This window comes from Myxine glutinosa, chromosome 10, assembly GCF_964187855.1.
Source record: "Myxine glutinosa chromosome 10, kmMyxGlut1.1, whole genome shotgun sequence".
In the NCBI taxonomy this organism is placed as follows: Eukaryota; Metazoa; Chordata; class Myxini; order Myxiniformes; family Myxinidae; genus Myxine; species Myxine glutinosa.
Window position 1 is genome coordinate 53,372,725 of NC_136270.1, and position 27,761 is coordinate 53,400,485.

Below are 27,761 nucleotides of genomic sequence, written 5' to 3' on the forward strand. Positions count from 1 at the left end.
TCATCGACCTTTTGGCCCAAAAATTGAATCAGTTCATCTTTGCATCACAATGCAAACTGTGCTTGTAGTTAACTTGTGGCAAGTTTGGTCGAAATCCCTTCAGCGGTTCAGAAGTTATCACGGTAACAAAAATTTGCTCCGCTAGCACTGGGGGGACGGATAACCTGAAAGCATAACGCCTGCGGCCGCAGAGGCATAAAAAATATGTACAATACTTCAACTAGTTTTATTCATATTATTCTTCAACACAAAAGTCAGAGCAACGAAACACAAAGTGTAGACGCATACAATTCTGCAGCATCGGAGGCAGTCTACAACAAAGAAAAACAGAAACAAGTCCAAACATTTGGAATCACCGGATCAAACGTAACATTAGCAACAAGGTTTGTCTTGGCAAAATAAAAGAATGAAATAAAAGAGACACGAACACCAAAGTATAACGTACACATTACTGAGTGATAGTACTTGGTATAAATGACTTTCAAGAGTAAAACAAAGCAAAACGTTATCAACTATGAATATACTAACTCAAACTCAGGTCAATACAAAAAAGGTAACTGTGAATAACAGCCGATTACCAAAATATAAACTGGTCAATGCTTCAAACCAACCAACTCAGCAAGGCCGTAAGCAGACAGACAGCGCACATTGCCGTCTACTACGGCTGTAATTCCCGACAATTTGGCCAGGCAATCGCACACTCCCAACGCCAAAGGTACGAGTCTGGGACAAGCAATGTCCGCTTAAATGAGTACAGGATGACGGTCTGATGATGCACCGATGACCGTACCTACGACAATCCCGAGTAGCCTACGGAACGCTTCTCGACTGCATGCCCTTCGTTAGCCGTTATATTTAAGGTAGTTAAGGAATCAGAGCTCCGGATGATAAAACGTATCTGAGAATTTGTCATCTGCTGTTGGGGAATCGGGAAATGAAGAGAAAGTCCAAATAAATTAAACAACTAGGACTAAAGGCAATAGTTAAAGGACTACAAAGACCTATTTCTTTACAATAAAACGAGCCTTAGAGCAAAGTCCATCTCACTACATCTCAACCACCAACGATAGTACATTTTGGGGATTGAGGGGTGGGGAGCAGTGGGAAGTCACAACATGACGAACACCCATAACATACAATCCCAAGGTACACGTCACACGAGCGGATTGGAACGGACCGAACATCAGATCATATCGACAGCATGGTGCGGAAGTTACACCAGCTATCAATTTACAGATGAAGGATCAGACCTCGCTGTTCGTGATGTTATGATAAAGGCCTCGATGGAACAAAAATAATTAAAAAAAAACAAAAAAACATTTCAGTACCAAATCAAAGTTTGCAATTTTAAACTCTTAACCTTATCAAAGTTTAGTGCAATGATTACAAAGTCAACAAATGAGCACAAAATATCTTCAAATCGCTTGCAAAATTGGAACCTTCAGTCATTTTCAGAATATTCACAGCCTCGAAAATGTTCGGTGACGACTTAGAAGCAAAACCTCCGATTGGAAAAGATGACACGTACATCTATGTACAAAACTCAGGCCCGTCTGGCCAGCAAAGCTCAAGTTCAAATGTGAACAAAATGCAGACATTAACGAGCTACCGTTTCCAGGTTAGACTTCCGATTGAACAACTTCCTCTGCGCATGCAATTCCAGTGGCACCCGTTTATATAAATCGCCTCACTCTGCTACGGTACAGACCGGAACCATTTTCACAAGGAAATTTTTTGGAATAACCTCACGATTACATGTTCAAATTGTATGTACAGAAATCTGAAACCTCCGCCAGTGGCAAAGTCCATCATGAGAAAAATTAATGTCACCTTTTGGAAAGCAGTTTCAATCTGGCATGACAACGCATCTGTTGTTGTTTTCTCCAATAGAAAACATATACAAGCTGAGGGAGACAGAAGGGAAGCTATACCTGTTACCAAAGTCAACCCCAAATGCTGATAACCTTTGACCAAAAGATTACACAAGTTAGGCTGGAGCGGTGCAATGTAGCAAAAAGCTTTCGGTGAAAAAATAAAACTTCACAATTCCTCCTGCCAAACGTCTCAGGACAGAGAGCGTCGTCAAAGGCATGGCGTTACTATGAGATGCAAATGTTCACGGGACAAGTATTCATAGCAACAAAACAATCATACAATTGTGTGATACACGGAGATTAATGACAGCTGGCCATTTAAATCAGCACCTCGAGAGACCAGAGGCACATGTGGGTAAGCAGGCCCACAAAGTTCAATCCAACAAACACCCTGCTGCTAAACATCCAACCAATGCTACTGACAGAATTAGTGTCCGAATAAAGGTTACCAGGTTGTTGATCCTCGGCGGACATTCGGGCAGTGAATCAGGCATTTTGGTGAAAAAAAACAAAACCAAAATACAGAAAACCTCAAGCTTTCTTTATCGGTACAACGACAGGATCACCAAGCAATCCACATACCAGGTTTGCTTTATCCAACCATGTCAGGGGAATAAGATTTAAATAAGGCTACGACAAAACAAAACGAACAAACAATCTAACCACAAACAGCAACAACATTTTCAGATGTAAATACAATCAAGTCAAACTTTGCTTTAGGAAGAGGTCTCTCTCACTTTGTAATCACTTGCACTTGGCAAGCAGCACATGTTCAGCAAACTCAAACCCCGAGCCCCATCCCTGTTTCCTTGGTGTAACATCATTCAGCCAACCTTGGTCGACATTTTGTTACTGGGATAATTGATATAAAACCACACAATTGGTGGTTCTCACCACACAAGTTGTGATGCACATGCAGTGCATTTCATAGCGAAGGAGGGTGGTCAAGGAACAGTCGAGAGTCAAGCAAAAACAAAAAAGGGTCACACGCAGGAATACTAAGGTGCAGACACCACTGTGGCAAGTCCCTACTGGAAGGATGGGGTGACCTGATGAATAATGGTAGGGGGAATGATCTGTTTGGAGTGAGAAAGCCTGGGAATGGGGAATGAAAGGCCGTGGCATGGTTGGTGCTGGTATCTCGATCTATCCTGCAAGTTTGCTTGCTACAGCAGAGGACTTGCGCTGCGGCAGGTCCTGCGGTGTGGGTATGTGGTCTCCAGTCACCTCTGGAACAAGTCCCGGAAGCTGCTTGTTTTTCATCTTGGCTTTAGCCATGTTGTAGTCTCCAGAATCAAAGTATTTCTGCCCCTATTTGGGTGGAACAATGGCAAGTATTGCAAAAATGAAAAACAATAAAAAATATTTACATGTGTACACACCTTGTGTCTTCCATCACAATTTACAAATAATAAAATATTCTAGGTGGTAAAAAAAACTAAAGCTCATACAAAAGCATGAACCAAAAGCATGTAGACCTTGCATTGCATTTGTTACTTATCCTACTTGACCAATCGTTGATAGGTTACCACCGTCTGTTGAAATTAAACGTAAGCAAATATCCGATAAATACAACGACCCAAACAAATAATATGAGTCAGGAGAAACGACTTTGGTAAAGTGCAAATCTGTAGATTCCTTAAACAACAGCACATCCAACTGAGAATCATGCCACAAGGACGAGCCTTTTTTTTTTTTTTGTTGTATACAAGATCGAGGCTCGTGAAAGAGCTAACATTAATCACACAAAAAGTCAAACCGACACAAACCCGACACAAAACAAAATAAGGGGAGCGGTAGACAAGATGGGGAGAGAAAGCGAAGGACACAAACAACATTTGAGAGCAGGGACATCGAGAGAACTGTGAGAGGGAGAGGGCTTGGGGGGAGGTGGGAGAGATATAAAAGATATGGACACTGCAAGGACTTCCAGGAATGAAGTTGGAATTTCGAAAAAGTGTATCTGGGGTGAATTAGCGGGGGTAGAAAAGATCAAGGTTTTGGATGGGGGAAGATAAGAGATGGTGGTGAACAGCTGTTTTAAACACCTGGAGGGAGGAGTGGGATTGAAGGGAGTAGGGGAGTTTGTTCCAGAGGCGGGAAAAAGGGGAATAAAAGAGTGAAGGTGAGCAGAGAGCCTAGATTTAGGCAGTTTAACCATAAGAGGGTTGCTGGCAGATCTTGTACGACCTGCAGGAATATTTGGGGGACAGAGCACAGAGAGCTGGGGGAGCAAGGCCGGAGAGGAGTCGGTCGAAGACAGAAAGACCACCAACCTGCCTGCAGTGAGTGAGTGAAAGGCCCTCGGAGTTAGCTTCATCGCGGGAGATTCCAATGATTCTGAAAGCTTTGTTTTCAACAGCGTGAAGCCGAGCTAGGTGTGAGGCAGGAGCACCGGCCCAGAGGGGGGAACAGTATTCCAATGAGCTGCGGATGAAAGCCTTGTTTGTGGTGAGGAGCTCAGGTGTGCCAAGGAAGGACTTCACACGACGGAGGATGCCGAGTCGGCGACTGGCTTTGGAGGCCAGCTTGGAAATGTAGTTGTCCCACGAAAGATCATGGCAGATTGTGAGACCCAAAAGCTTCAGTAACAGAACTTCTTGGAGGATTGTTGAGAAAGTAGATGGGAGGATTTTCCAGTTGGTCTTTTCAGAGAGACATAGTAAGAGTGTGAGATTTGTCAGGATTGAAAGACCTGTTCCACTTGTTTGACCAGTCTGTGATTTTGTCCAGGTCTGCAGAGAGTGAGGAGGCTGCAGACTGCAGATCTGAGGGATGAGGAATGGAGCGGCAGAGAGTGGAGTCATCAGCAAAGGGATAGAGAGGATTTTCCAGAGAGTCGGAGAGATCATTGATGAAGACCAGAAAAAGCACAGGACCCAGAACACTACCTTGGGGAACTCCAGCCAGAACAGGAAGGGTCGATGAGAGAAATCCATTCAGGGCCACACGTTGACTACGACCAGAGAGGAAGTCTGCAAGCCAAGCGGACCTTGGGTAGGTCTGCGCATGCGCAAGATTGGAGGTCTCGTCTCTTCAAAGCTGTCCATGCGCGCTCGCTTTCGTGTTTTCACAATTGTGTTTTTGTCGAAACTGTATCTTTCTCTCGGTGTATGTACCTATTGGGGTGTCTTTAATAGTATTCTTGGCGTTGGTTTTTCATACCTGTGTACAGAATCGTCAGTCTTTCGTATCGCGTATTCTGAGGCCTAAGTGTAGTACTAGGCTACTGTGTCCGACCTTGGCTTGAGGCTTTGTTTTTGTCTCAGCGGTTCTCCGATCGCGCTGCAATTACTTTCCGGTCTCTGTTTTTCACGGTCTTTTCATCCCATACTTCCTTGTTTTAAAATCTCAAAAAAAAAAACAAAAAAAAAAAACATTTTCTTCTGTTCTTATTCGTTTATTCGTTCTTATTTGTTCGTTCGTTCTTCGACCACGTTGTTTGTGATCACGTGATCACGTTGTTAAAAAATGTCTCATCTGACCCCTGAAGACCTGTATTCTGTCATATTCTATAACACCTTTTTCTTCTTCTTCTATAAAAGGATGCTTTCGACTTGCTCACCAAATCTATTCATTCCAAAAAAAAATTCCATCTCTTATAGTGCATCTTTCATTCATTCCCTAAACTCTCCAGCATTCCATCCTCCCTCCAGCGTCCTCAAACGTATTTTTGACTCGAATGTCTCAAGAAACTCATTTTGCAATAAATGTTCGTTTCCCATTAATCGTACACTTTTCAAAATCCCATCACCCCAAAATCCCATTTCCCATCACCCCTCCCCTCTAAATCTACCCCCTTGCCCCTCCCCTCCAAATCATCCCCATCACCCATCTCTTTCAAATCTTCCCCCTTGCCCCTCCCCTCCAAATCTTCCCAATCACCCATTCCTTTCAAATCTTCCCCCACACCCCTCCCCTCCGAGACTCTCCCTCGCTCCTCCCCTCCTAGACTCCCCTCTCACCCCTCCTCCTCAAAGCGTCCTCCCCACTTCTTCCCCCTTCCAACTTTCACCTTCATCTCCCTCAACCTTCTGCCTCGCTCTTCCCCCTCGTCAAATAACACTTCACTGCGCCTCTCCCAATCACCATCAAACCTTTTGTCTGCCCCATTCTTCCCTTTCTCCAAGCTATTCTGTAATCTCCGACACACCTTCAACAGCTCTCCCTACCTCTTCCACATCTTACCCTACCGCTCCCCCCCCCCCCCCCCCTGTTCTGTATCCGATGCTCCCCCTTCCTCTTCCTTAACAGTATGGACCTCAAACATCCGGGGCCTTCGCTCAAACTTGTCTGATCTCTCCATACAGGTTGCTTCTGACAAACCAGACGTGATCTGCTTAACAGAAACTTTCCTCCTTCATGATGTCTCTGATTCCTTGGTATCTCTCCCAGGTTACTCCCTCCTCCGGTATGATAGACCTGAGCCTCGTCCTGGAGGTGGGGTTGCTATCTTTATAAAAAACTCTCTTCCTCACTCGCCCTGCACTGCCCTCTCTCCACCTCACCCCCAGGAATACCTTTGGCTACGGCTTCCCCTTCGCTCCCACCTTTTGTTCATATGTGTGTTGTACCGTCCACCAAACAGTGATGACTCCATCTACATCTCGCTGTCTGAGAATATGGACCAACTTCTATCTAGCCATCCCAACTCTCTCTTCCTCATATGTGGTGATTCCAACTGTCACCATGCCAGTTGGCTGGGTGTGGGTACCTCTCTCACCAGCCATGGCTCTTCAGCAAAGGACTTCTGTGATTCACTGGGACTGGCACAATCTGTCAATTTCCCGACCCGGATTTCAGTCAACGGAGCATCTTCTCTTCTGGACTTGGTTATAACTAACTTCCCTGAAAATGTCTGCTGCTCTTCTTCTGCTCCAATCGGCTCTTCTGATCATGTGCTTGTTAAAGTGGACATCTCTCTGACCATTCTCAGAGAGCCTCCTCAGCGTCGACGAGTCTGGCATTTCACTCAGGCCAACTGGCACGGTCTTCAAGCAGCCATCAATCATCTGGACTGGTCTCCCATCTCTACTGCCTCTGACATAAATTCTTCCTGGGAATTCTTCCAAAGCAAACTGCTCTCTCTCATGCACAGATTTATCCCATCTCGTCTTATGTTGTCATACCCTTCCTCCCGTCCATGGTACATGGAATCTTGTGGTGAGGCTATTGCCCAGAAACAACTTGCTTTCGTCTCCTGGAAAGCAAATCCAACGGAAGGAAATCTCATTTCCTTTCACAAAGCCCGAAACAAGTGTGTGTCCACCCTCAGGAGAGCGAGGAAACAATATCTCTCCGTTCTCAGGACCGAACTCTCTTATCTGTCTCCCTCTTCCAAATCCTGGTGGCGTCTGGTCAAATCTGTTTCTGGTGTTTGTTCCCCCTCCATCCCCTCCCTCACCTCAAATGGCCACACGGCTGACTCCGCACGTGAAAACGCTGAATGCCTCAACTCTGTGTTTGCCTCTAAATCTTGTGTCCCAAACCCATCCCTCTCTGTACCCACCGTACCCAGTCGTACCCAGCTGCTCCTGGACTCTGTGTCCTTTCCTCCTGACAAGGTGGAAAAGTTTCTGTCAACCCTCGACTCGGATTCTGCAACTGGACCTGACGGCATCAGCCCACGGGTCCTAAAATCCTGTTCTTCCGCTCTTTCACTCCCTCTCTCTGTTCTCTTCACCCTCTCTTTTGCTCAAGGTCATCTTCCATCTGCTTGGAAATCTGCCAACATCACCGCTTTGCACAAAAAAGGTGCAAAAACAGATCCCAGCAACTACAGACCAATCAGCCTTCTCCCAATTATCAGCAGAAGTCATGGAATCCATCATTGCTTCAGATATGAAATCTTTCCTCTTCTCCAATGGCTTGATCTCTGATCATCAATTTGGTTTCAGACCTGGACACTCTACTCTGGACATGCTGCTTCTGCTTTCTCAACAATGGATGGAGGTCCTCAATGCCAAACAGGAAATTAGAGCAGTCTCCCTTGACATATCACGTGCCTTCGATACGGTCTGGCACCCCGCTCTGCTCAACAAACTCTCCTCTTTTGGTATCCATGGAAATCTCCACGCATGGCTGGCGTACTTCCTCTCTAGTCATAGTCAACGTGTGGCCCTGAATGGGTTTCTCTCATCTCCTATTCCTGTTCAGGCTGGAGTTCCACAAGGCAGTGTTCTGGGCCCTGTGCTTTTTCTGGTCTCATCAATGATCTCTCTGACTCTCTTGAAAATCCTCTATCTCTTTGCTGATGACTCTACTCTCTGTCACTCCATTCTTCATCCCTCAGATCGGCAGTCTGCAGCCTCCTCACTCTCTGCAGACCTGGACAAAATCACAGACTGGGCAAACAAGTGGAACATGTCTTTCAATCCTGACAAATCTCACACTCTTACGATGTCTCTCCGAAAAGACCGACTGGACAACCCTCCCATCCACTTTCTGAATAATCCTCTCCAAGAAGTTCTGTCACTCAAGCTTTTGGGTCTCACTATCTGCCATGATCTTTCCTGGGAAAAGCACATTTCAAATCTTTCAAATCTGGCCCAACTGGGCATCCTCCGTCGTGCGAAGTCCTTCCTTGGCACACCTGAGCTCCTCACCACATACAAGGCTTTCATCCACAGCTCAATGGAATACTGCTCTCACCTCTGGGCGGGTGCTCCTGCCTCACACCTAGCTCGTCTTCACGCTGTTGAAACCAAAGCATTCAGAATCATTGGAATCTCCCGCGATGAAGCTAACTCCAAGGGCCTCTCACTCACTTACCGCAGGCAGGTTGGTGGTCTTTCCGTCTTCTACCGACTCCTCTCTGGCCTTGCCCCCCCAGCTCTCTCTGGGCTCTGTCCCGCAAATATTCCTACAGGTCGCACAAGATCTGCCTGCAACCCTCTTATGGTCAAACTGCCAAAATCAAGACTCTCTGCTCTCCTTCACTCCTTCATTCCTCTTTTCTCCCGCCTCTGGAACAAACTTCCTCACTCTCTTCAATCCCACTCCACCCTCCAGGTCTTTAAAACAGCTGTTCACCACCATCTCTTATCTTCCCCCATCCAAAACCTTGATCTTTTCTACCCCCGCTAATTTCACCCCAATTCCACTTTTTTGAAATACCAACTTCTGTCCTGGAAGTCCTTGTCCTTGTGTTTTATACTTCTCCCCCCCCCCCCTCCCCTCTTCCCACGCCTCCGCCCCCCAAGCCCTCTCCCTTCCACACATCTCCTTGCTCTCAAATGTTGTGTTTGTGTGCTTCCCCTTCTCTCCCCATCTTGTTTTTCCGCTCCCTCTTTTTATATATTTTGTTTGTCTGGTTGATTTGTTTGTGAAGTAAATGTTAGCTTTTTCACGAGCCTCGATTCAGTATACAAAAAAAAAGTTTTAAAAAAGTGGAGATTTCCATGGATACCATAAGAGGAGAGTTTGGTAAGCAGAGCTGGGTGCCAGACCGTATCGAAGGCACGTGATATGTCAAGGGAGACAGCTCTGATTTCCTGTTTGGCATTTAGGACCTTCATCCATCTTACGCCTTATGCCCAAGGTTTCCCCAACGTAGTTGCCTTCTCAGAGATTGAGATGCTAGGACAAAAACAAAATGGTGCAGTATTGATACATCAATCAAATTTAATAAACAGGAATAAATTGCCACGTGGGGCTAGTGTGAAAAAACAGGCCTGCGGATTTCACGGAAACGATCGTTGCCGGTAGCGTGTCGGTAACGTGAGAGCAAAAACACAGAACCGAAAGTACGTTTCCCATCGCAGAAAGGCAGTGTAAGGCAAAAAGATGTGGTATTTACCTTCACGTGTGATTTTCAGCTAACTATTTTGGAAGTTGAGTTTTATTTCCAACAAAATTAGGCCGGCAAAGCAGATAGCATGTAGTTTCCCACATTCAGGTTCGCGATATGACTTCCGCTTTGACGGACATGCACATCAGTCTAAATCACAGACTTCCTTTTCAAAATGGCATCCATTGCTAAGTGAAAAAAAACCGAAAATGTCACCTTAAAAACATTACGAAAATGGGCATTCAGCGACGATTTTGAAGCGGATTGCGATGGGGAAGGCTTGGTCATATTGCTTCGCTGCAAAGTATGTGCTACTCACTACACAGACATACGGGAGGCATCGCGCCGGGGCACAAGCGGTCCACCACTGACGGCGATTGTAAACTACGTGAACGGCGTGACCTATGTTCACAAGGTAAAGGGAGACACTGACAACCGAACCTACTGCAGTACATTTGTTCCAATCCAGAATTTATTTAACAAATACTTCAGCCTATATCAGTACTGGGTAGACCGATATTACTTTGCTAAAGGGCAATTCCACGAGAAACAGTCCGCAGAGGTCAAATTTTAAGTTTGACTGAAAAAGTTCATGTTATGTATCAAATGAAAGCTGAAAAAAAAAAAAGTACTTTCAGATAATATCGAGATCACCGAGTTAGCTTGCTCTGTTGGCTTACATCACTCGTTGCAATTAATGAAGTCATTCTACTGAAAAGCGCAGTAAAATCGGCCCTCGATAATGCAAAGAACTATTAATTCATTAGTCTCTCAATTCATTGGCATGAAGTCAACAAATGCTATCCATCAGAAGATACCTGTATGAAGATTATTTCAAAACCAATTGAAAAAAATATGAGTTGGCCTTCTATGCTTAATTAACACTCAAATTAGGAGTCTGATGTCACTCCGTGACGTGTCACTCCATAACGAAAATTTGACATTTGTTTACTTTTCTCTTTAACTGGTGGATGAAAAACCAAATAAATCCAGGGTCATTAAGAACTTATACCACCCAATCATTGTACTGTATAATTATATATATTTTTAAAATCTACAAAAAATAAATTAAAAATAAAACTTGTCACTCCGTAACGTTACGGAGTGACTCATTCTGTCAAACAATTGATAACTCAGCCTGAAAAAAGGTGGCGACAGAGTAGCTGTCCCAGAATTCATTGCGTGCCAGATTTTACTTCCGTATGACAAGTTTCAAGTTTACGCGTGGTCATCTTGAGCGGTTTTGAAATCGGTTTACGTCCAGCAATCGGTGAGTACAAACTACACCTCTGTTGTCACCTGCGGATACACATCGTAAGAGGAAAACTAGACAAATCACTGCACCACCGCGGACCGCCAACTTTGCAGTGGACAAGCTGAGTGAAGCAGCTTACAACCTCTACTGTCAGTTTTTGTGGCCTAAAACATTTCATGATCTTTTAGATGATTCGTAGAAGGGTACGGTGCAATTCAAATGGATAATTTGTCGATGCATTCATATTACAGAAAGGATGCCATTGACTGCTGCCGAGCGACAAAAGCGTTTTCGAGACAGGCACAAGGAAAAATGCAGGGAGCTGGATGCGAAACGCAAGAGAGAGGCGCGTGCTGCTAATGTTGCGAAGGCAAGGGAAAGTGAACGTGCACGTCAGCGGAGATGTCGGGTGAAGGGCAAAAAACACTGAGTCCCGATATTTCATGGATGCCGCCAGGGAAGAAAGACTTTGTGGTCATTAAGACTGGGAAACGGAAGCACAAGGTTCAAAAGAGTTTCCTAATGATGACAATACGAGAGGCATACAGTTTGTTTTGTGAGAAATATCCAAACATCAAGATCGGCTACTCCAAATTCGCAGCACTTCGTCCAGCCAATGTATGCCTCAATTCAAAGTTTCCGCACAATGTCTGCCTCTGCAGATATCATGAAAACATGCGCCTCTTATTGGAGGCCTTGTCATCTCATGTACCTGGACTTTCGACCAACTTTCGTGAATTCCTTGGAAGCAATGTATTGTGATCAGGATTCGGCCAACTGCATGACAGGAAAATGTCAGGAATGCCATACCAAGTTTGCCATAGTGTATTCTGTCGACGACGAAACAGCTAACCTGCCGCTGAAGTGGTTTCAGTGGGAGACAACTGAGCAGCGGGCCACAAAAGTACCTAAAGATGGGACTGTTCAGGATGCCCTGCATGAGGTATTGCAAACAACTTCCATGCTTCAACTTGCACTCATTCATCAAGAGGAAGCAAGTTATTGTTAGCGATGACCTCCAGCATGGCAAATATGCTGTTCATACCTTCCTGTCCAATATCATCACCACACTGATATCACGCCACCCCAGGATTAGGGCGATTGACTTTTTTTCAGATGGGGCAGCCAGTCAATTTAAACAGAAATTCTTGTTTTCCAATCTAACATTCCTTCAAGAATTGTTCATGATTCAATTATCCTGGAATTTCTTTGCCACATCTCATGGTAAGGGCACTGTTGATGGGATAGGAGGTGAGGTAAAGAGGAGAGTTTGGTTGGCAAATCTGGCTGGGGATCCTGTATCTGATGCAGAATCCTTCTTCCACGTAGCAGCGGCACAGTGCAAAAAGATCGAAGTTTTATTCATCGCAGCAGGAGACATTCAAAAGTGCCAGTCGCAGTTAGTGAAGTCGCTTCCGAATACACACCAAACACACTGTGTGAAACCTGTGAGGAAATATGTTGTGAGCGCCTCTATGTACTCAACAGCGGAAGAATTTGAATTGGTGAGTCCACACCCCGAGTGCCATGTATCATCCTTGGAATGTCAAAATACTGCTAGTCCAGCACCTGCTGAGCACCCCAGGTCAGATAGTCAACCCCAAGTGCACCCTGGTGACTTTGTGACTGTGCAGTATGTCACAAAAAAATCTAAGAAGTTGTTTGTTGGCCAGGTGACTCAGATAGTAGCTGATGGTTGTTTGGAAGTATCATTTTTGCGAAAAGCGGGCCTATCTGACTTGGCATATACATTCCCAGAGGTGGAAGATAAATCGTGGATTGCTTCCAACCAAGTCGTCAGATTCCTTCTTCAGCCATCCCTCGACCATCGCAATCATTATGTATTTGCTGAATGTCCTTTGGGAAAGGGAACCTTTTGCAGGGCAGTCATGTGAAGTTTTGTGATGTGGCCAACTGATTAATTCCAAACTTTGTTTTGTTTCTGGTCATCCACTCGTAAATTGTTCTCAATTTCTTTAGTCTATTTCTTGACTTTTTTATATGTTTATTGTATATTTTCTCAGTTCAGATTTTATTTTTTATTATTTATCTAAAGTGTTAGATGTTGAAACGCCAGCACAAGTCAGCTGGGTTCAGAATAAAAGTCTGGCGTAATCTAGAAATGATTTGTTGCTTTGGGAGAAATCTCAAGATTGACTCGTCACTCCGTAACGGGATTTTTCGTCACTCCGTAACGGGACTATTGTAATTATTTCAGAGTAAATAGGTCATGTCTGGAATTTTGAAACCCCTGTACTGAAGGTACAACTATTAGTGTATCCTCCCAGTATTTCATTACAATTTTATAACTATTGTGAGAGCAGAGTTTTCAATAAATGTTGTTATTGTTTAATAAATGACAAAAGACAGTGTCACTCCGTAACAGTTTTTGAATGCTAATTACTTGACAATGGTCCAACTTACAGGAACTCCATTAATATCTCTGTAAAGTGCAATTCTTCCTTTACAATATGATATATAGAGAGTAGGTACTAGTGGCTTTATCGCTGTGCTAGAGCAATCAAAGTTCACAAAAATGACTCAAAGTGTCACTCCGTAACGTCGTGGAATTGCCCTAAACGCAAATAATTTCAATATTAAAACATAAAGATTGATAACAGTTTACAACAACAATAGTCCATAAATAATAAATAAATACAATATCATTGACATTTTTAAAACTAGGGCATGCCCGTACTATATATATATCTAAAATTATATCCCCCCCCCCCCCTCTATTTACATGAAATGGTTTGGTCCAAAGCGAACGGCTTGCGAGTACGGTGACAACCCCCCCCCCCCTCTATTTACATGAAATGGTTTGGTCCAAAGCGAACGGCTTGCGAGTACGGTGACAATCCCCCCCCTCTATTTACATGAAATGGTTTGGTCCAAAGCGAACGGCTTGCGGAGTTTGGTAAAGAAATCGCCATAGCGTGCACAAACGCGCAGGAAAGCGAAAGAATCGCAAATTAGTTTTAATTAGTTTTAAAACATAGTTTAACGCCAACATAGCGGCAACATAGTTTGCCAACGTGAAATAAATGAATACGCTCTCAAATGTGCCGTCCGAGGCAGAGTCTGTTCGCCACGTTCGGCACACGTGATAGCTCGCTGCTCTCTGATTGGTTGAATCGTTTTTTGGACATAGCTCGGTAACTACTTGTCCGATTAATATGAAACCTTGAAAAGGCACATCCTCAGGTCCCCAGCAATATACCTGGCAAGTTTCAAGTATATCGGACCGGTAGTTGTCGAGAAACAGCGGTCGCATACACACAGACACACAGAGATTACTGGAATTATAGATAGATGAACGAAAATTTGATAATATTAATTTATTAATTTTAAAACAGGATAAGCCCATCAAATTGACAGAATTTGCTCTTCTCTGATAATTAACATCAACCTCAATAATGAACATGCGTTAATTAAATTGCATACATGTAAATGACAGGATTTATTATTGGAGACTACATTTTTAATTTAATTTTGATTTTGTATTACAAATGTTTTGCTTTACAAATTCTAAAGGAAAAAATATCGTTTCCCATTAGATTTGGGCACGGAACCGGAATTTTGTTTCCCATCGGTTCCCATAAACTTAAATCACGGAACCGAAAAACGGTTACCGATGAGATCTGAAATCCACAGGCCTGAAAAATCTTGACTCAACCCGGGACTGAAATGTATTGTTAGAGTCACGCGGTCTCGTCACACTACCCGGCAGGTATGGGAAGTAAAGATCTCCACGTTCTCCGATTTAATGTGCTGCAACAACATTTTCAGCATTTCCGAATACACCGACCATGGTGGAAAGCCGACAAGATAACCGAGTGAAGCTAGTTGACATTCCGCATTGAGGCGCATATCCATATGCGTGAAGGCATGTGATATGATCAAGGGCGATTGTAAACCAATGATTTGGTCTACAATGTTTGGCAACATTGAAGCAATGTACCCGCCTAACGGGTTAAAGACCACCTACCTGCCTGCGGTGAGAGAGAGAAAGGCCCTCAGAATCAGCTTCATTGCCGGGGATTCCAATGATTCTGAAAGCTTTGGTTTCAACCGCGTGAAGCCAAGCTAGGTGTGAGGCAGGAGCACCAGCCCAGAGGGGAAAACAGTATTCCAGTGAGCTGCGGATGAAAGCTTTTTGTGTGGTGAGGAGCTCAGGTGTGCCAAGGAAGGACTTCACACGACGAAGGATGCCCAGTCGGCGACTGGCTTTGGAGGCCAACTTGGAAATGTGGTTTTCCCAGGAAAGATCATGGCAGATAGTGAGACCCAAAAGGTTGAGTGACAGAACTTCTTCAAGAGGTTTGTTCAGAAAGTAGATGGGAGGGTTGTCCAGACGGTCTTTTCGGAGAGATAAAGCGAGTGTGAGAGATTTGTCAGGATTGAAAGACATGTTCCACTTGTTTGACCAGTTTGTGATTTTGTCCAGGTCTGCAGCAAGTGAAGAGGCTGCTGCCTGCCGATCTGAGGGTTGGGATATGGAGCGGCAGAGTGGATTAATCAGCAAAGAGATAGACAGGATTTTCCAGAGAGTCAGAGAGAGATCATTAATGAAGACCAGAAAAAGCACAGGGCCCAGAGCACTGCCTTGAGGAACTCCAGCCTGAACAGGAAGGGGGAGATGAGAAATTTCCATTCAGAGCCACACGTTGACTGCGACCAGAAAGGAAGTCTGCAAGCCATGCGTGGACATTTCCATGGATACCATAAGAGGAGAGTTTGGTGAGCAGAGCGGGGTGCCAGAGCGTATCGAAGGCACGTGATATGTCAAGGGAGACAGCTCTGATTTCCTGTTTGGCATTGAGGACCTCCATCCATTGTTGAGACAGCAGAAGCAGCATGTCCAGAGTAGAATGACCTGGTCTGAATCCAAATTGATGATCCGAGATAAAGCCATTGGAGAAGAGGAAGGATTTGATGTCAGAAGCAATGATGGATTCCATGACTTTGCTGATAATTGGGAGCAGGCTGATTGGTCTGTAGTTGCAAGGATCTGTTTTTGCACCTTTCTTGTGTAAAGCGGTAATGTTGGCTGATTTCCATTTCGGACAAACATCCAATTTCTGTAAACCCTCAAATCTTTCAGCTCTTGGTCAAGCATAAACCTGTCTCGATTTGTATTGCGACAACCACCAAGGACGCATTGACCCATAAATTTGAAAGTTAATCGCCGTTTGAGTTAAAATGTACTGCGATGTAACATGTGAACAATACGGAAGTGGCGGTCAGCTTCATGGTGTGATGTCACAGCTAATCGTGAAGAAGAAAAAGATTGACTTATAATGGCAAAATTACCCACTTTATGAATCAGTAATAGACATCATATCTATTTTATAGGCAATCAAGGGATATATTAGCGTCAAGGTGGTCTGAGCGTTTGGGTTCCCCTTTAAAAATATAACAAGAAGGAGCAATCAGATTGCAGACCCTCGCCAAGAGGTGTTTTTAGTGTTTTTTAAAGGCTTTTGTGTTAAAACAAATATGGCGGCCAAGCCACGTGACCAGATAACGGGCTGGTGGTTGCAGGTCAAAAAGCCGCGGACCGAGGGCTGCAGGTTCACACCAAGGACGACGAAGACAGGCACGGCTGGGGGAGCCAGCTGCATGCGGGCCGTTCGATTCGCAAGGCACACTTGTTTCGCGCCAGCGGGCACAGCCTAGTGAACAAGGGCATACTGAGGCCTAGCAGCGCGGAAGCGAGCGGATTTCCCACTAACACCAGAGCCGCGTCCAGACTGCACGCCTGGAGCCTGGACGATTCCTGGCGAGATGCACCAGTGATCAGAGCTAAGTGCACTAAATAACCACACATCTTTATTTTATCCAACATTTATTATATACCCCGCCTGTATTTGTGTCTTTTGTGGGGATGTCCCAATTTAGGAAATGATTTGACCGTGTTTTATTTTGTATTACCGACATTCCTTTTAATAAAGCCGGTATTTTTGGACATTTTCAATCCGGTTTCATGCGAGTTAATTTTTATAGGTTTGAGGTCTGCCGGTGGGATCTGCACAGGTAAGTGCTCTTCAGCATCCTCCTCCTCCTCCTCCTCCCCTACCCCTCCCCGCCCCCCCCCCCTCGAAACTCACGCCTTTTTGCATCCGCTTGCGGAGAACTTCAGAGCCACCGGCTTTACGACCAAGGTTGGGGTATTTTGCCCTCAGCTTTGCCTCTTCTGCCTGCTCCTGGATCTGTGACATCATGCACACATGACCAATCAAAAGGGACCTTCTAAACGGCAACACAAACATTCCCAACAACCAATCAAAAAGGACTTTCTACACGACATCACAAACATTCCCAACAACCAATCAAAAAGGACCTTCTCAACGGCAAAACAAACATTCCCAACAACCAATCAAAAGGGACCCTCCTGAAGGGCATCACAAACATTCCCAACAACCAATCAAAAAGGACCTTCTAAAGGGCAGCACAAACATTCCCAACAACCAATCAAAAAGGACCTTCTAAACATCAACACAAACATTCCCAACAACCAATAAAGAAGGACATTCTAAACGACATCACAAACATTCCCAACAACCAATAAAAACGGACCTTCTAAACGACATCACAAACATTCCCAACAACCAATCAAAAAGGACCTTCAAAACAACAACACAAACATTCCCAACAACCAATAAAAAAGGACCTTCTAAACAACAACACAAACATTCCCAACAACCAATAAAAAAGGACTTTCTAAACGACATCACAAACATTCCCAACAACCAATAAAAAAAGGACCTTCTAAACGGCATCACAAACATTCCCAACAACCAATCAAAAAGGACCTTCTGAACGACATCACAAACATTCCCAACAACCAATAAAAAAAGGACCTTCTAAACGGCATCACAAACATTCCCAACAACCAATCAAAAAGGACCTTCTGAACGACATCACAAACATTCCCAACAACCAATCAAAACGGACCTTCTAAACGACATCACAAACATTCCCAACAACCAATCAAAACGGACCTTCTAAACGACATCACAAACATTCCCAACAACCAATCAAAACGGACCTTCTAAATGTCAACACAAACATTCCCAACAACCAATAAAAAAGGACTTTCTAAACGACAACACAAACATTCCCAACAACCAATAAAAAAGGACCTTCTAAACGGCAACACAAACATTCCCAACAACCAATCAAAAAGGACATTGTAAACGTAAACACAAACATTCCCAACAACCAATCAAAAAGGACCTTCTAAACGGCAACACAAACATTCCCAACAACCAATCAAAAAGGACCTTCTAAACGGCAACACAAACATTCCCAACAACCAATCAAAAAGGACTTCCTAAACAACATCATAAACATTCCCAACAACCAATAAAAAAAGGACTTTCTAAACGACAACACAAACATTCCCAACAACCAATAAAAAAGGACTTTCCAAACGACAACACAAACATTCCCAACAACCAATCAAAAAGGACCTTCTAAACGACAACACAAACATTCCCAACAACCAATCAAAAAGGACTTTCTAAACGACATCATAAACATTCCAACAACCAATAAAAAAGGACTTTCCAAACGACGTCACAAACATTCCCAACAACCAATAAAAAAGGACCTTCTAAACGACATCACAAACATTCCCAACAACCAATCAAAAAGGACCTTCTAAACGACATCACAAACATTCCCAACAACCAATCAAAAAGGACTTTCTAAACGACATCATAAACATTCCCAACAACCAATAAAAAAAGGACTTTCTAAACGACATTACACAACATTCCCAACAACCAATCAAAAAGGACTTTCTAAACGACATCACAAACATTCCCAACAACCAATCAAAAAGGACTTTCTAAACGACATTACACAACATTCCCAACAACCAATCAAAAAGGACCTTCTCAACGGCAAAACAAACATTCCCAACAACCAATCAAAAAGGACCTTCTAAACGACATCACAAACATTCCCAACAACCAATCAAAAAGGACTTTCTAAACGACATTACACAACATTCCCAACAACCAATCAAAAAGGACCTTCTCAACGGCAAAACAAACATTCCCAACAACCAATCAAAAAGGACCTTCTAAACGACATCACAAACATTCCCAACAACCAATCAAAAAGGACTTTCTAAACGACATCATAAACATTCCCAACAACCAATAAAAAAGGACCTTCTAAACGACAACACAAACATTCCCAACAACCAATCAAAAAGGACCTTCTAAACGGCATCACAAACATTCCCAACAACCAATCAAAAAGGACCTTCTAAACGGCATCACAAACATTTCCAACAACCAATAAAAAAGGACTTTCTAAACGTCAACACAAACATTCCCAACAACCAATCAAAAAGGACTTTCTAAACGACATTACAAACATTCCCAACAACCAATAAAAAAGGACCTTCTAAATGACATCACAAACATTCCCAGCAACCAATCAAAAAGGATCTTCTAAACGACAACACAAACATTCCCAACAACCAATCAAAAAGGACCTTCTAAACGGCATCACAAACATTCCCAACAACCAATCAAAAAGGACCTTCTAAACGACATCACAAACATTCCCAACAACCAATCAAAAAGGACCTTCTAAACGACAACACAAACATTCCCAACAACCAATAAAAAAGGACCTTCTAAACGACATCACAAAACTTCCCAACAACCAATCAAAAAGGACCTTCCAAACGACATCACAAACATTCCCAACAACCAATAAAAAAGGACTTTCTAAACGACGTCACAAACATTCCCAACAACCAATCAAAAAGGACCTTCCAAACGACATCACAAACATTCCCAACAACCAATAAAAAAGGACTTCCTAAACGACGTCACAAACATTCCCAACAACCAATCAAAAAGGACTTTCTAAACGACATTACACAACATTCCCAACAACCAATCAAAAAGGACTTTCTAAACGACATCATAAACATTCCCAACAACCAATAAAAAAGGACCCTCTAAACGACATTACAAACATTCCCAACAACCAATCAAAAAGGACTTTCTAAACGACATCATAAACATTCCCAACAACCAATAAAAAAGGACCCTCTAAACGACATTACAAACATTCCCAACAACCAATCAAAAAGGACTTTCTAAACGTCAACACAAACATTTCCAACAACCAATCAAAAAGGACTTTCTAAACGACATTACAAACATTCCCAACAACCAATAAAAAAGGACCTTCTAAACGACATCACAAACATTCCCAACAACCAATCAAAAAGGATCTTCTAAACGTCAACACAAACATTCCCAACAACCAATCAAAAAGGACCTTCTAAACGACATCACAAACATTCCCAACAACCAATCAAAAAGGACTTTCTAAACGACATCATAAACATTCCCAACAACCAATAAAAAAGGACCTTCTAAACGACATTACACAACATTCCCAACAACCAATCAAAAAGGATCTTCTAAACGACAACACAAACATTCCCAACAACCAATCAAAAAGGACCTTTTAAACGGCATCACAAACATTCCCAACAACCAATAAAAAAGGACTTTCTAAACGACAACACAAACATTCCCAACAACCAATCAAAAAGGACTTTCTAAACGACATCACAAACATTCCCAACAACCAATAAAAAAGGACCTTCTAAACGACAACACAAACATTCCCAACAACCAATCAAAAAGGACTTTCTAAACGACATCATAAACATTCCAACAACCAATAAAAAAGGACTTTCCAAACGACATCATAAACATTCCAACAACCAATCAAAAAGGACTTTCTAAACGACAACACAAACATTCCCAACAACCAATCAAAAAGGACTTTCTAAACGACATCATAAACATTCCCAACAACCAATCAAAAAGGACTTTCTAAACGACATCACAAACATTCCCAACAACCAATCAAAAGGGACCCTCCTGAAGGGCATCACAAACATTCCCAACAACCAATCAAAAAGGACTTTCTAAACGACATCACAAACATTCCCAACAACCAATCAAAAGGGACCCTCCTGAAGGGCATCACAAACATTCCCAACAACCAATCAAAAAGGACTTTCTAAACGACAACACAAACATTCCCAACAACCAATCAAAAAGGACTTTCCAAACGACATTACAAACATTCCCAACAACCAATCAAAAAGGACTTTCTAAACGACAACACAAACATTCCCAACAACCAATCAAAAAGGACTTTCTAAACGACATCACAAACATTCCCAACAACCAATCAAAAGGGACCCTCCTGAAGGGCATCACAAACATTCCCAACAACCAATCAAAAAGGACCTTCTAAACGACATCACAAACATTCCCAACAACCAATAAAAAAGGACCTTCTAAACGACATCACAAACATTCCCAACAACCAATAAAAAAGGACCTTCTATACGGCATCACAAACATTCCCAACAACCAATCAAAAGGGACCCTCCTGAAGGGCATCACAAACATTCCCAACAACCAATCAAAAAGGACCTTCTAAACGACATCACAAACATTCCCAACAACCAATAAAAAAGGACCTTCTATACGGCATCACAAACATTCCCAACAACCAATCAAAAAGGACCTTCTAAAGGGCAGCACAAACATTCCCAACAACCAATCAAAAAGGACCTTCTAAACGACATCACAAACATTCCCAACAACCAATAAAAAAGGACCTTCTAAACGACATCACAAACATTCCCAACAACCAATCAAAAAGGACCTTCTAAAGGGCAGCACAAACATTCCCAACAACCAATCAAAAAGGACCTTCTAAACGACATCACAAACATTCCCAACAACCAATCAAAAAGGACTTTCGAAACGACATCACAAACATTCCCAACAACCAATCAAAAAGGACCTTCTAAACGGCATCACAAACATTCCCAACAACCAATCAAAAAGGACTTTCGAAACATCACAAACATTCCCAACAACCAATCAAAAAGGACCTTCTAAATGACATCACAAACATTCCCAACAACCAATCAAAAAGGACCTTCTAAACGACATCACAAACATTCCCAACAACCAATAAAAAAGGACCTTCTAAACGACATCACAAACATTCCCAACAACCAATAAAAAAGGACCTTCTAAACGACATCACAAACATTCCCAACAACCAATCAAAAAGGACCTTCTAAAGGGCAGCACAAACATTCCCAACAACCAATCAAAAAGGACCTTCTAAACGACATCACAAACATTCCCAACAACCAATCAAAAAGGACTTTCGAAACGACATCACAAACATTCCCAACAACCAATCAAAAAGGACTTTCGAAACATCACAAACATTCCCAACAACCAATCAAAAAGGACCTTCTAAACGACATCACATACATTCCCAACAACCAATCAAAAAGGACCTTCTGAACGACATCACAAACATTCCCAACAACCAATCAAAAAGGACCTTCTAAACGGCATCACAAACATTCCCAACAACCAATCAAAAAGGAATTTCGAAACATCACAAACATTCCCAACAACCAATCAAAAAGGACCTTCTAAACGACATCACATACATTCCCAACAACCAATCAAAAAGGACCTTCTAAACGGCATCACAAACATTCCCAACAACCAATCAAAAAGGACTTTCGAAACATCACAAACATTCCCAACAACCAATCAAAAAGGACCTTCTAAACGACATCACAAACATTCCCAACAACCAATCAAAAAGGACTTTTGAAACGACATCACAAACATTCCCAACAACCAATCAAAAAGGACCTTCTAAACGGCATCACAAACATTCCCAACAACCAATCAAAAAGGACTTTCGAAACATCACAAACATTCCCAACAACCAATAAAAAAGGACCTTCTAAACGGCATCACAAACATTCCCAACAACCAATAAAAAAGGACCTTCTAAACGGCATCACAAACATTCCCAACAACCAATAAAAAAGGCCCTTCTAAAGGGCAGCACAAACATTCCCAACAACCAATCAAAAAGGACCTTCTAAACGACATCACAAACATTCCCAACAACCAATCAAAAAGGACTTTCGAAACATCACAAACATTCCCAACAACCAATCAAAAAGGACCTTCTAAAGGGCAGCACAAACATTCCCAACAACCAATCAAAAAGGACCTTCTAAACGACATCACAAACATTCCCAACAACCAATCAAAAAGGACTTTCGAAACGACATCACAAACATTCCCAACAACCAATCAAAAAGGACCTTCTAAACGGCATCACAAACATTCCCAACAACCAATCAAAAAGGACTTTCGAAACATCACAAACATTCCCAACAACCAATCAAAAAGGACCTTCTAAACGACATCACATACATTCCCAACAACCAATCAAAAAGGACCTTCTAAACGGCATCACAAACATTCCCAACAACCAATCAAAAAGGACTTTCGAAACATCACAAACATTCCCAACAACCAATCAAAAAGGACCTTCTAAACGACATCACATACATTCCCAACAACCAATCAAAAAGGACCTTCTAAACGGCATCACAAACATTCCCAACAACCAATCAAAAGCACCACAAGCGCCTCGTCAAGGCCCGATCGGCCACCTCAGGCCTAGGCGCATCAGACAGGCCTAACCTCGACTAGTCATGAATAAAACCCAAAACCCTCCGTGTGGTCGAGACATAAGTGAAGGAAGGACACATGTTCGGCTAAATATGACACATGATGAGAACCTTTCGGGATTCGGCGTCTTCCACCACTGCCGGCGACGCCGCGCTTTCGGTCTCTCCGGACATGGTGCTTGTTCCGATCTGCTGCGGCTTTCAGTTTCACTTGAGAGCGGGTTCGAGGGGGAGGTGTGGAGGGCGGGGGACGGGGAGCGGAGGGAGGTGTAAAGGGGAAACCCGTAAATCTTATGGACAACTCACCCCTCCCCACTCGCCCCCTGCATCGCCTCCACAAACCAGCAGCGAAATAAAGGAAATCTTCTCTTTTTCTTTACAATCACAATTAGAGATACGCTCTTTATTCTGGTGTTTTCAAAATAAGTTACTCTTCCACTACCTCTTCACTATTATAGTTGTAACAATGAGAAATATCAAAATGTTAATTAAACGGTGTATAAAGTAAAACCAGTTAGTTGGTCTGCTAGTGTGGTGAAATTATTATTATATTATAAGTGAAATTGTAAGTACGTATCATTATCATCATCATCGTCGTCATTATCAGGAAGTATAAGGTAGTCCACGGGATGTGTTCCATCACCAATCAGCTTGAAGAGCGCTCGCCAAGCGGCTTAAGGATCCCAACAAAACGGTTGCTAGGGAACGGTTAGCTTGGTAACTGAACACATCGATCCCTGTGTCACTCTTTCGATCTTTTTCCGGAAGGAATTAACCAGATAAAGCTTTTTACAATCCTCGTTGTCAAAATTTTTGTGGATGGGTTGAAAAGGTTTAATTAGTGAACAAAATCTAATATTGAAATAATATATTATGTCGTGTATATTTTCAAAACCATCACGTGATTGATTGCCCAAAGTGGTGATTGGTACGTCATAATTTTCCAATACACACACAATATCCACCGATTATCGCCTTCGCTAATTCATTTAATCCGCTTTAATTCCGCAAATTAAGGTTTTCGATGTTGTGATTTTATCTGTTAATTATCGCATCGATTAAATTTATGGTTTGATTAATGGAGTATATAATACTTTTTAATCACAGTACTGGTTTCCCTTTTTCTTTGCTTTTTTGACATAAACTAATATATTTAATGCTGGAATATAAAACCCGTCGCTTCGTTGACGGAAATACCAATCTTTGCTGCGATGGCTAATCGATGGGGGAAGAAAAAAAATCCGTGCAGGGATAAACGGCTGCTCTCTCCGTGCTGCTCCACGTGCAGGGATTTTGGCCCAAATGTGTTGGCATATGCAGTTTTCACACGCGTGTCCATGTTCCCATAATTTCCTTTTGTTTTTTGGATCACAAACACTCCCAGGAGTTACCCGAATCCACCGTAGTTGGATTTATTGAAATCCGTTAATCCATTCTCAAGTTACACTACTCACAATAAGTTAGGGATAGTGGCAGGTTCTTTAGTGTGGTTGATTTTGTGTATTAATTATGTTGAAAAAAGTTGTTGGTCCTAATTCTTTGGTTATTAATGTGTGAAAAAACACAGCATTCTTGATTTCAATACCCGAACCCTAACCCCTATAAATAAAATAAACTCACTCCCACAATATCCCTAACTTATTGTGAGTAATGTATAACACGACAAACAAACAAATGAAAAATCACTCATAGAGCGACACTTGGCAAAACAGAACAAAGTAGAATGGCACTCAGTAGAGCATCCTTTTGACCTAAAAAAAATAATTAGTGGTTGAATTCAGTGACCTGATATGCAAATCGTCTTCAAATTTCAAGTGGATTGGATGAAAATTGATGATATTAGAAATGGTTGTTGACCTTTGGCCTATGTTGACCTTTTGGCCCAGGCTGATCTAAAAAAAAAAATTTGGTGGTTGAATTCAGTTTGCTGATATGTAAATCCCATTCAGATTTCAAGTGAATCGGATGAAAATTGAGGATTTTAGAAATTCGAAATGGTTGTTGACATTTGGCCTATGTTGACCTTTTGGCCCAGGCTGATCTGAAAAATGGTGGTTGAATTCAGTTAGCTGATATGAAAATCCTATTGAAATTCTAAGTCCATCCGAAGAAAATTAAGGATTTTAGAAATTTGAAGAAAAGTGGTTGAACTTTCGCCTATATTGACCTTTTGGCCTATGTTGACCTCAAAAATAGTTGGTGGTTAAATATTCAGTTAGCTGATATGAAAATCCTATTGAAATTTCAAGTCCATCGGATGAAAATTGAGGATTTTAGAAATTTGAAGAAAAGTGATTGACCGTTGGCCTATGTTGACCTTTGGGCCTATGTTGACCTTGTGACCTATGCTGATCTAAAAAATAGTTGGTGGTTGAATTCAGTTCGCTGGTATGAAAATCCTATTGAAATTTCAAGTCAATCGGATGAAAATTGACAATTCTAGACATTTGAAAAGGTTGTTGACTTTTTGGCCTATGTTGACCTTTTTGCCTATGTTGACCTTGTGACCTAGGCTGATCTCAAAAATACTTTGTGGTTGAATTCAGTGAGCTGATATGTAAATCCTATTCAAATTTCAAGTCAATCAGATGTAAATTGAAGATTTTAGAAATTTGAAATGGTTGTCCACCTTTGGCCTATGTTGAACTTTTGGCCTATGCTGATCTCAAAAATAGTTGGTGGTTGAATTCAGTTAGCTGATATGAAAATCCTATGGAAATTCCAAGTCCATCGGATGAAAATTGAGGATTTTAGAAATTTGAAGAAAAGTGGTTGATCTTTAGCCTATGTTGACCTTTTGGCCTATGTTAACCTTGTGACTTAGGCTGATCTCAAAAATAGTTGGTGGTTGAATTCAGTTCGCTGATATGAAAATCCTATTCAAATTCCAAGTCAATCGGACGAAAATTTAGGATTTTAGAAATTATAAGAAAAGTGGTTGATCTTTGGCCTATGTTGATCTTTTGACCTTTAAAATATATATCATTTTGTCGGACCACGAACTCTTCCATTTGGTAAAGTTTCGTGAAGATCGGTTTAAAATTGTGACCTGTACACAAGTATAAGTGAGCGGACAGACAAACAAACACACACACAAACCGGAGTGATCAACATACTTGTCCCAAAAAAAAAAAAAAAAAAAATTTTTTCCAAGTAACAAACAAACAGACAGACAGACCCGGCTCCTTTTATAATACAGATTACTGCATGTACTACGTATTGTTATGTCGGGAGGGTAGAGCAATATTAGAGTCAGGTAGATCTGAATAGGTAACATGCTTCGTCTGTCGCGATAAGGAATCTGCCATGTAATAAGTTCTGTGTGTAGTCTGGTTTTTCGGTTAAGGAGTATACCTGTGAACATAACAGGGGTGTTCGTGTGCTAGGTAGTTGTAGGGATTAAAGATAACAGCCTTGTGTGTCAAACCTGGTAATCAAACCTTTGTCCCTTATGGCAATGCACACCAACATAAACACTTAGATAGGCCCTTAGTGCAACATTAAATAATCCCTTTCCCTTACCACAACGACTTTGGAAGACGGACAGGAAGCCAGATCAAGACACCGCCGATGATGGCCGCCGCCAGCTACACCTCCGGCAGGCCAAGCAACATCGAGTGACATGAGCTATAACCACGCTACAGGGAACGTGTGATTGGTTGGCGCAGAAGGCGCGAACCTCCAGCCAATCAGGGCGGGAGGCGCGAAGACGCAACTGAGAAGGAGGTGGTTCTCATTGGACAGTACATTGGAGGAGAGTGGACCCAGGTTATAAAAGGGCGCTGCAGGACATTTTCAGCAGCTCTAGCTCTAGCTCTTGCGCTCTCTGGCTGTCTTGACGCTGCACGACGTCTTGTGCTCTCTGCGCTTCCCTTCTTGGTCTTGAGAGGTCTTGGTGGTCGTTGGTTCGCCATCTTCGTGGTGCTCTGTGCTCGGTGCTCAGTGCTTCTGGAGCTTGGAGTGGTGCACGGACCTCGTGGGCGGTCGACAAGGAGCCTGGAGTGGGGCGTTGGCTCGGGCCTAGCGAAGTGCGTGGGCGAAGGGACGAAGGGTTTCTTCGCGTCGTAGCTTGGAGCCACGACAGACGACAGACAAGATAAGGCTGCACTCACACCCCACATTTACAAGTACATGACGATTTATTTTTGTTTATTCATTCCTGTGTCCTGTTGTTAAGTCTGCTGTGTGGGATCCCAATATCGGATTTAGTTTATTTGATTACCGTCGCGTTTCTTGTTATCGGGTTCGTTAATAAATCTG

The 27,761-nt window shown here is 42.6% G+C and overlaps 1 protein-coding gene across 1 annotated transcript; it reads right to left on the reverse strand.

The window, feature by feature from the left end:
• Positions 1 to 207: 207 nt before the first annotated feature.
• On the reverse strand, positions 208 to 23,855 carry LOC137434547 (cAMP-regulated phosphoprotein 19). Its single transcript, XM_068127679.2, has 3 exons — positions 23,613 to 23,855; positions 17,029 to 17,130; positions 208 to 3,185 (listed from the first exon to the last, which is right to left on the reverse strand). The coding sequence occupies exons 1-3, from the start codon at positions 23,673 to 23,675 to the stop codon at positions 3,021 to 3,023; spliced, it is 330 nt and encodes a 109-aa protein (XP_067983780.1). The 5' UTR covers positions 23,676 to 23,855; the 3' UTR covers positions 208 to 3,020.
• Between the last annotated feature and the right edge of the window lie 3,906 nt (positions 23,856 to 27,761).

Excerpts from the sequence above, each read along its gene's own strand:
- LOC137434547 (XM_068127679.2), bottom strand. The coding sequence starts at position 23,675 with ATGTCCGGAGAGACCGAAAGCGCGGCGTCGCCGGCAGTGGTGGAAGAC. Across the intron at positions 17,131-23,612 it reads AAGACGCCGAATCCCGAAAG|ATCCAGGAGCAGGCAGAAGA; the intron begins GTTCTCATCATG and ends ATGATGTCACAG. Across the intron at positions 3,186-17,028 it reads GCAAGCGGATGCAAAAAGGC|GGGCAGAAATACTTTGATTC; the intron begins GTGAGTTTCGAG and ends CCACCCAAATAG.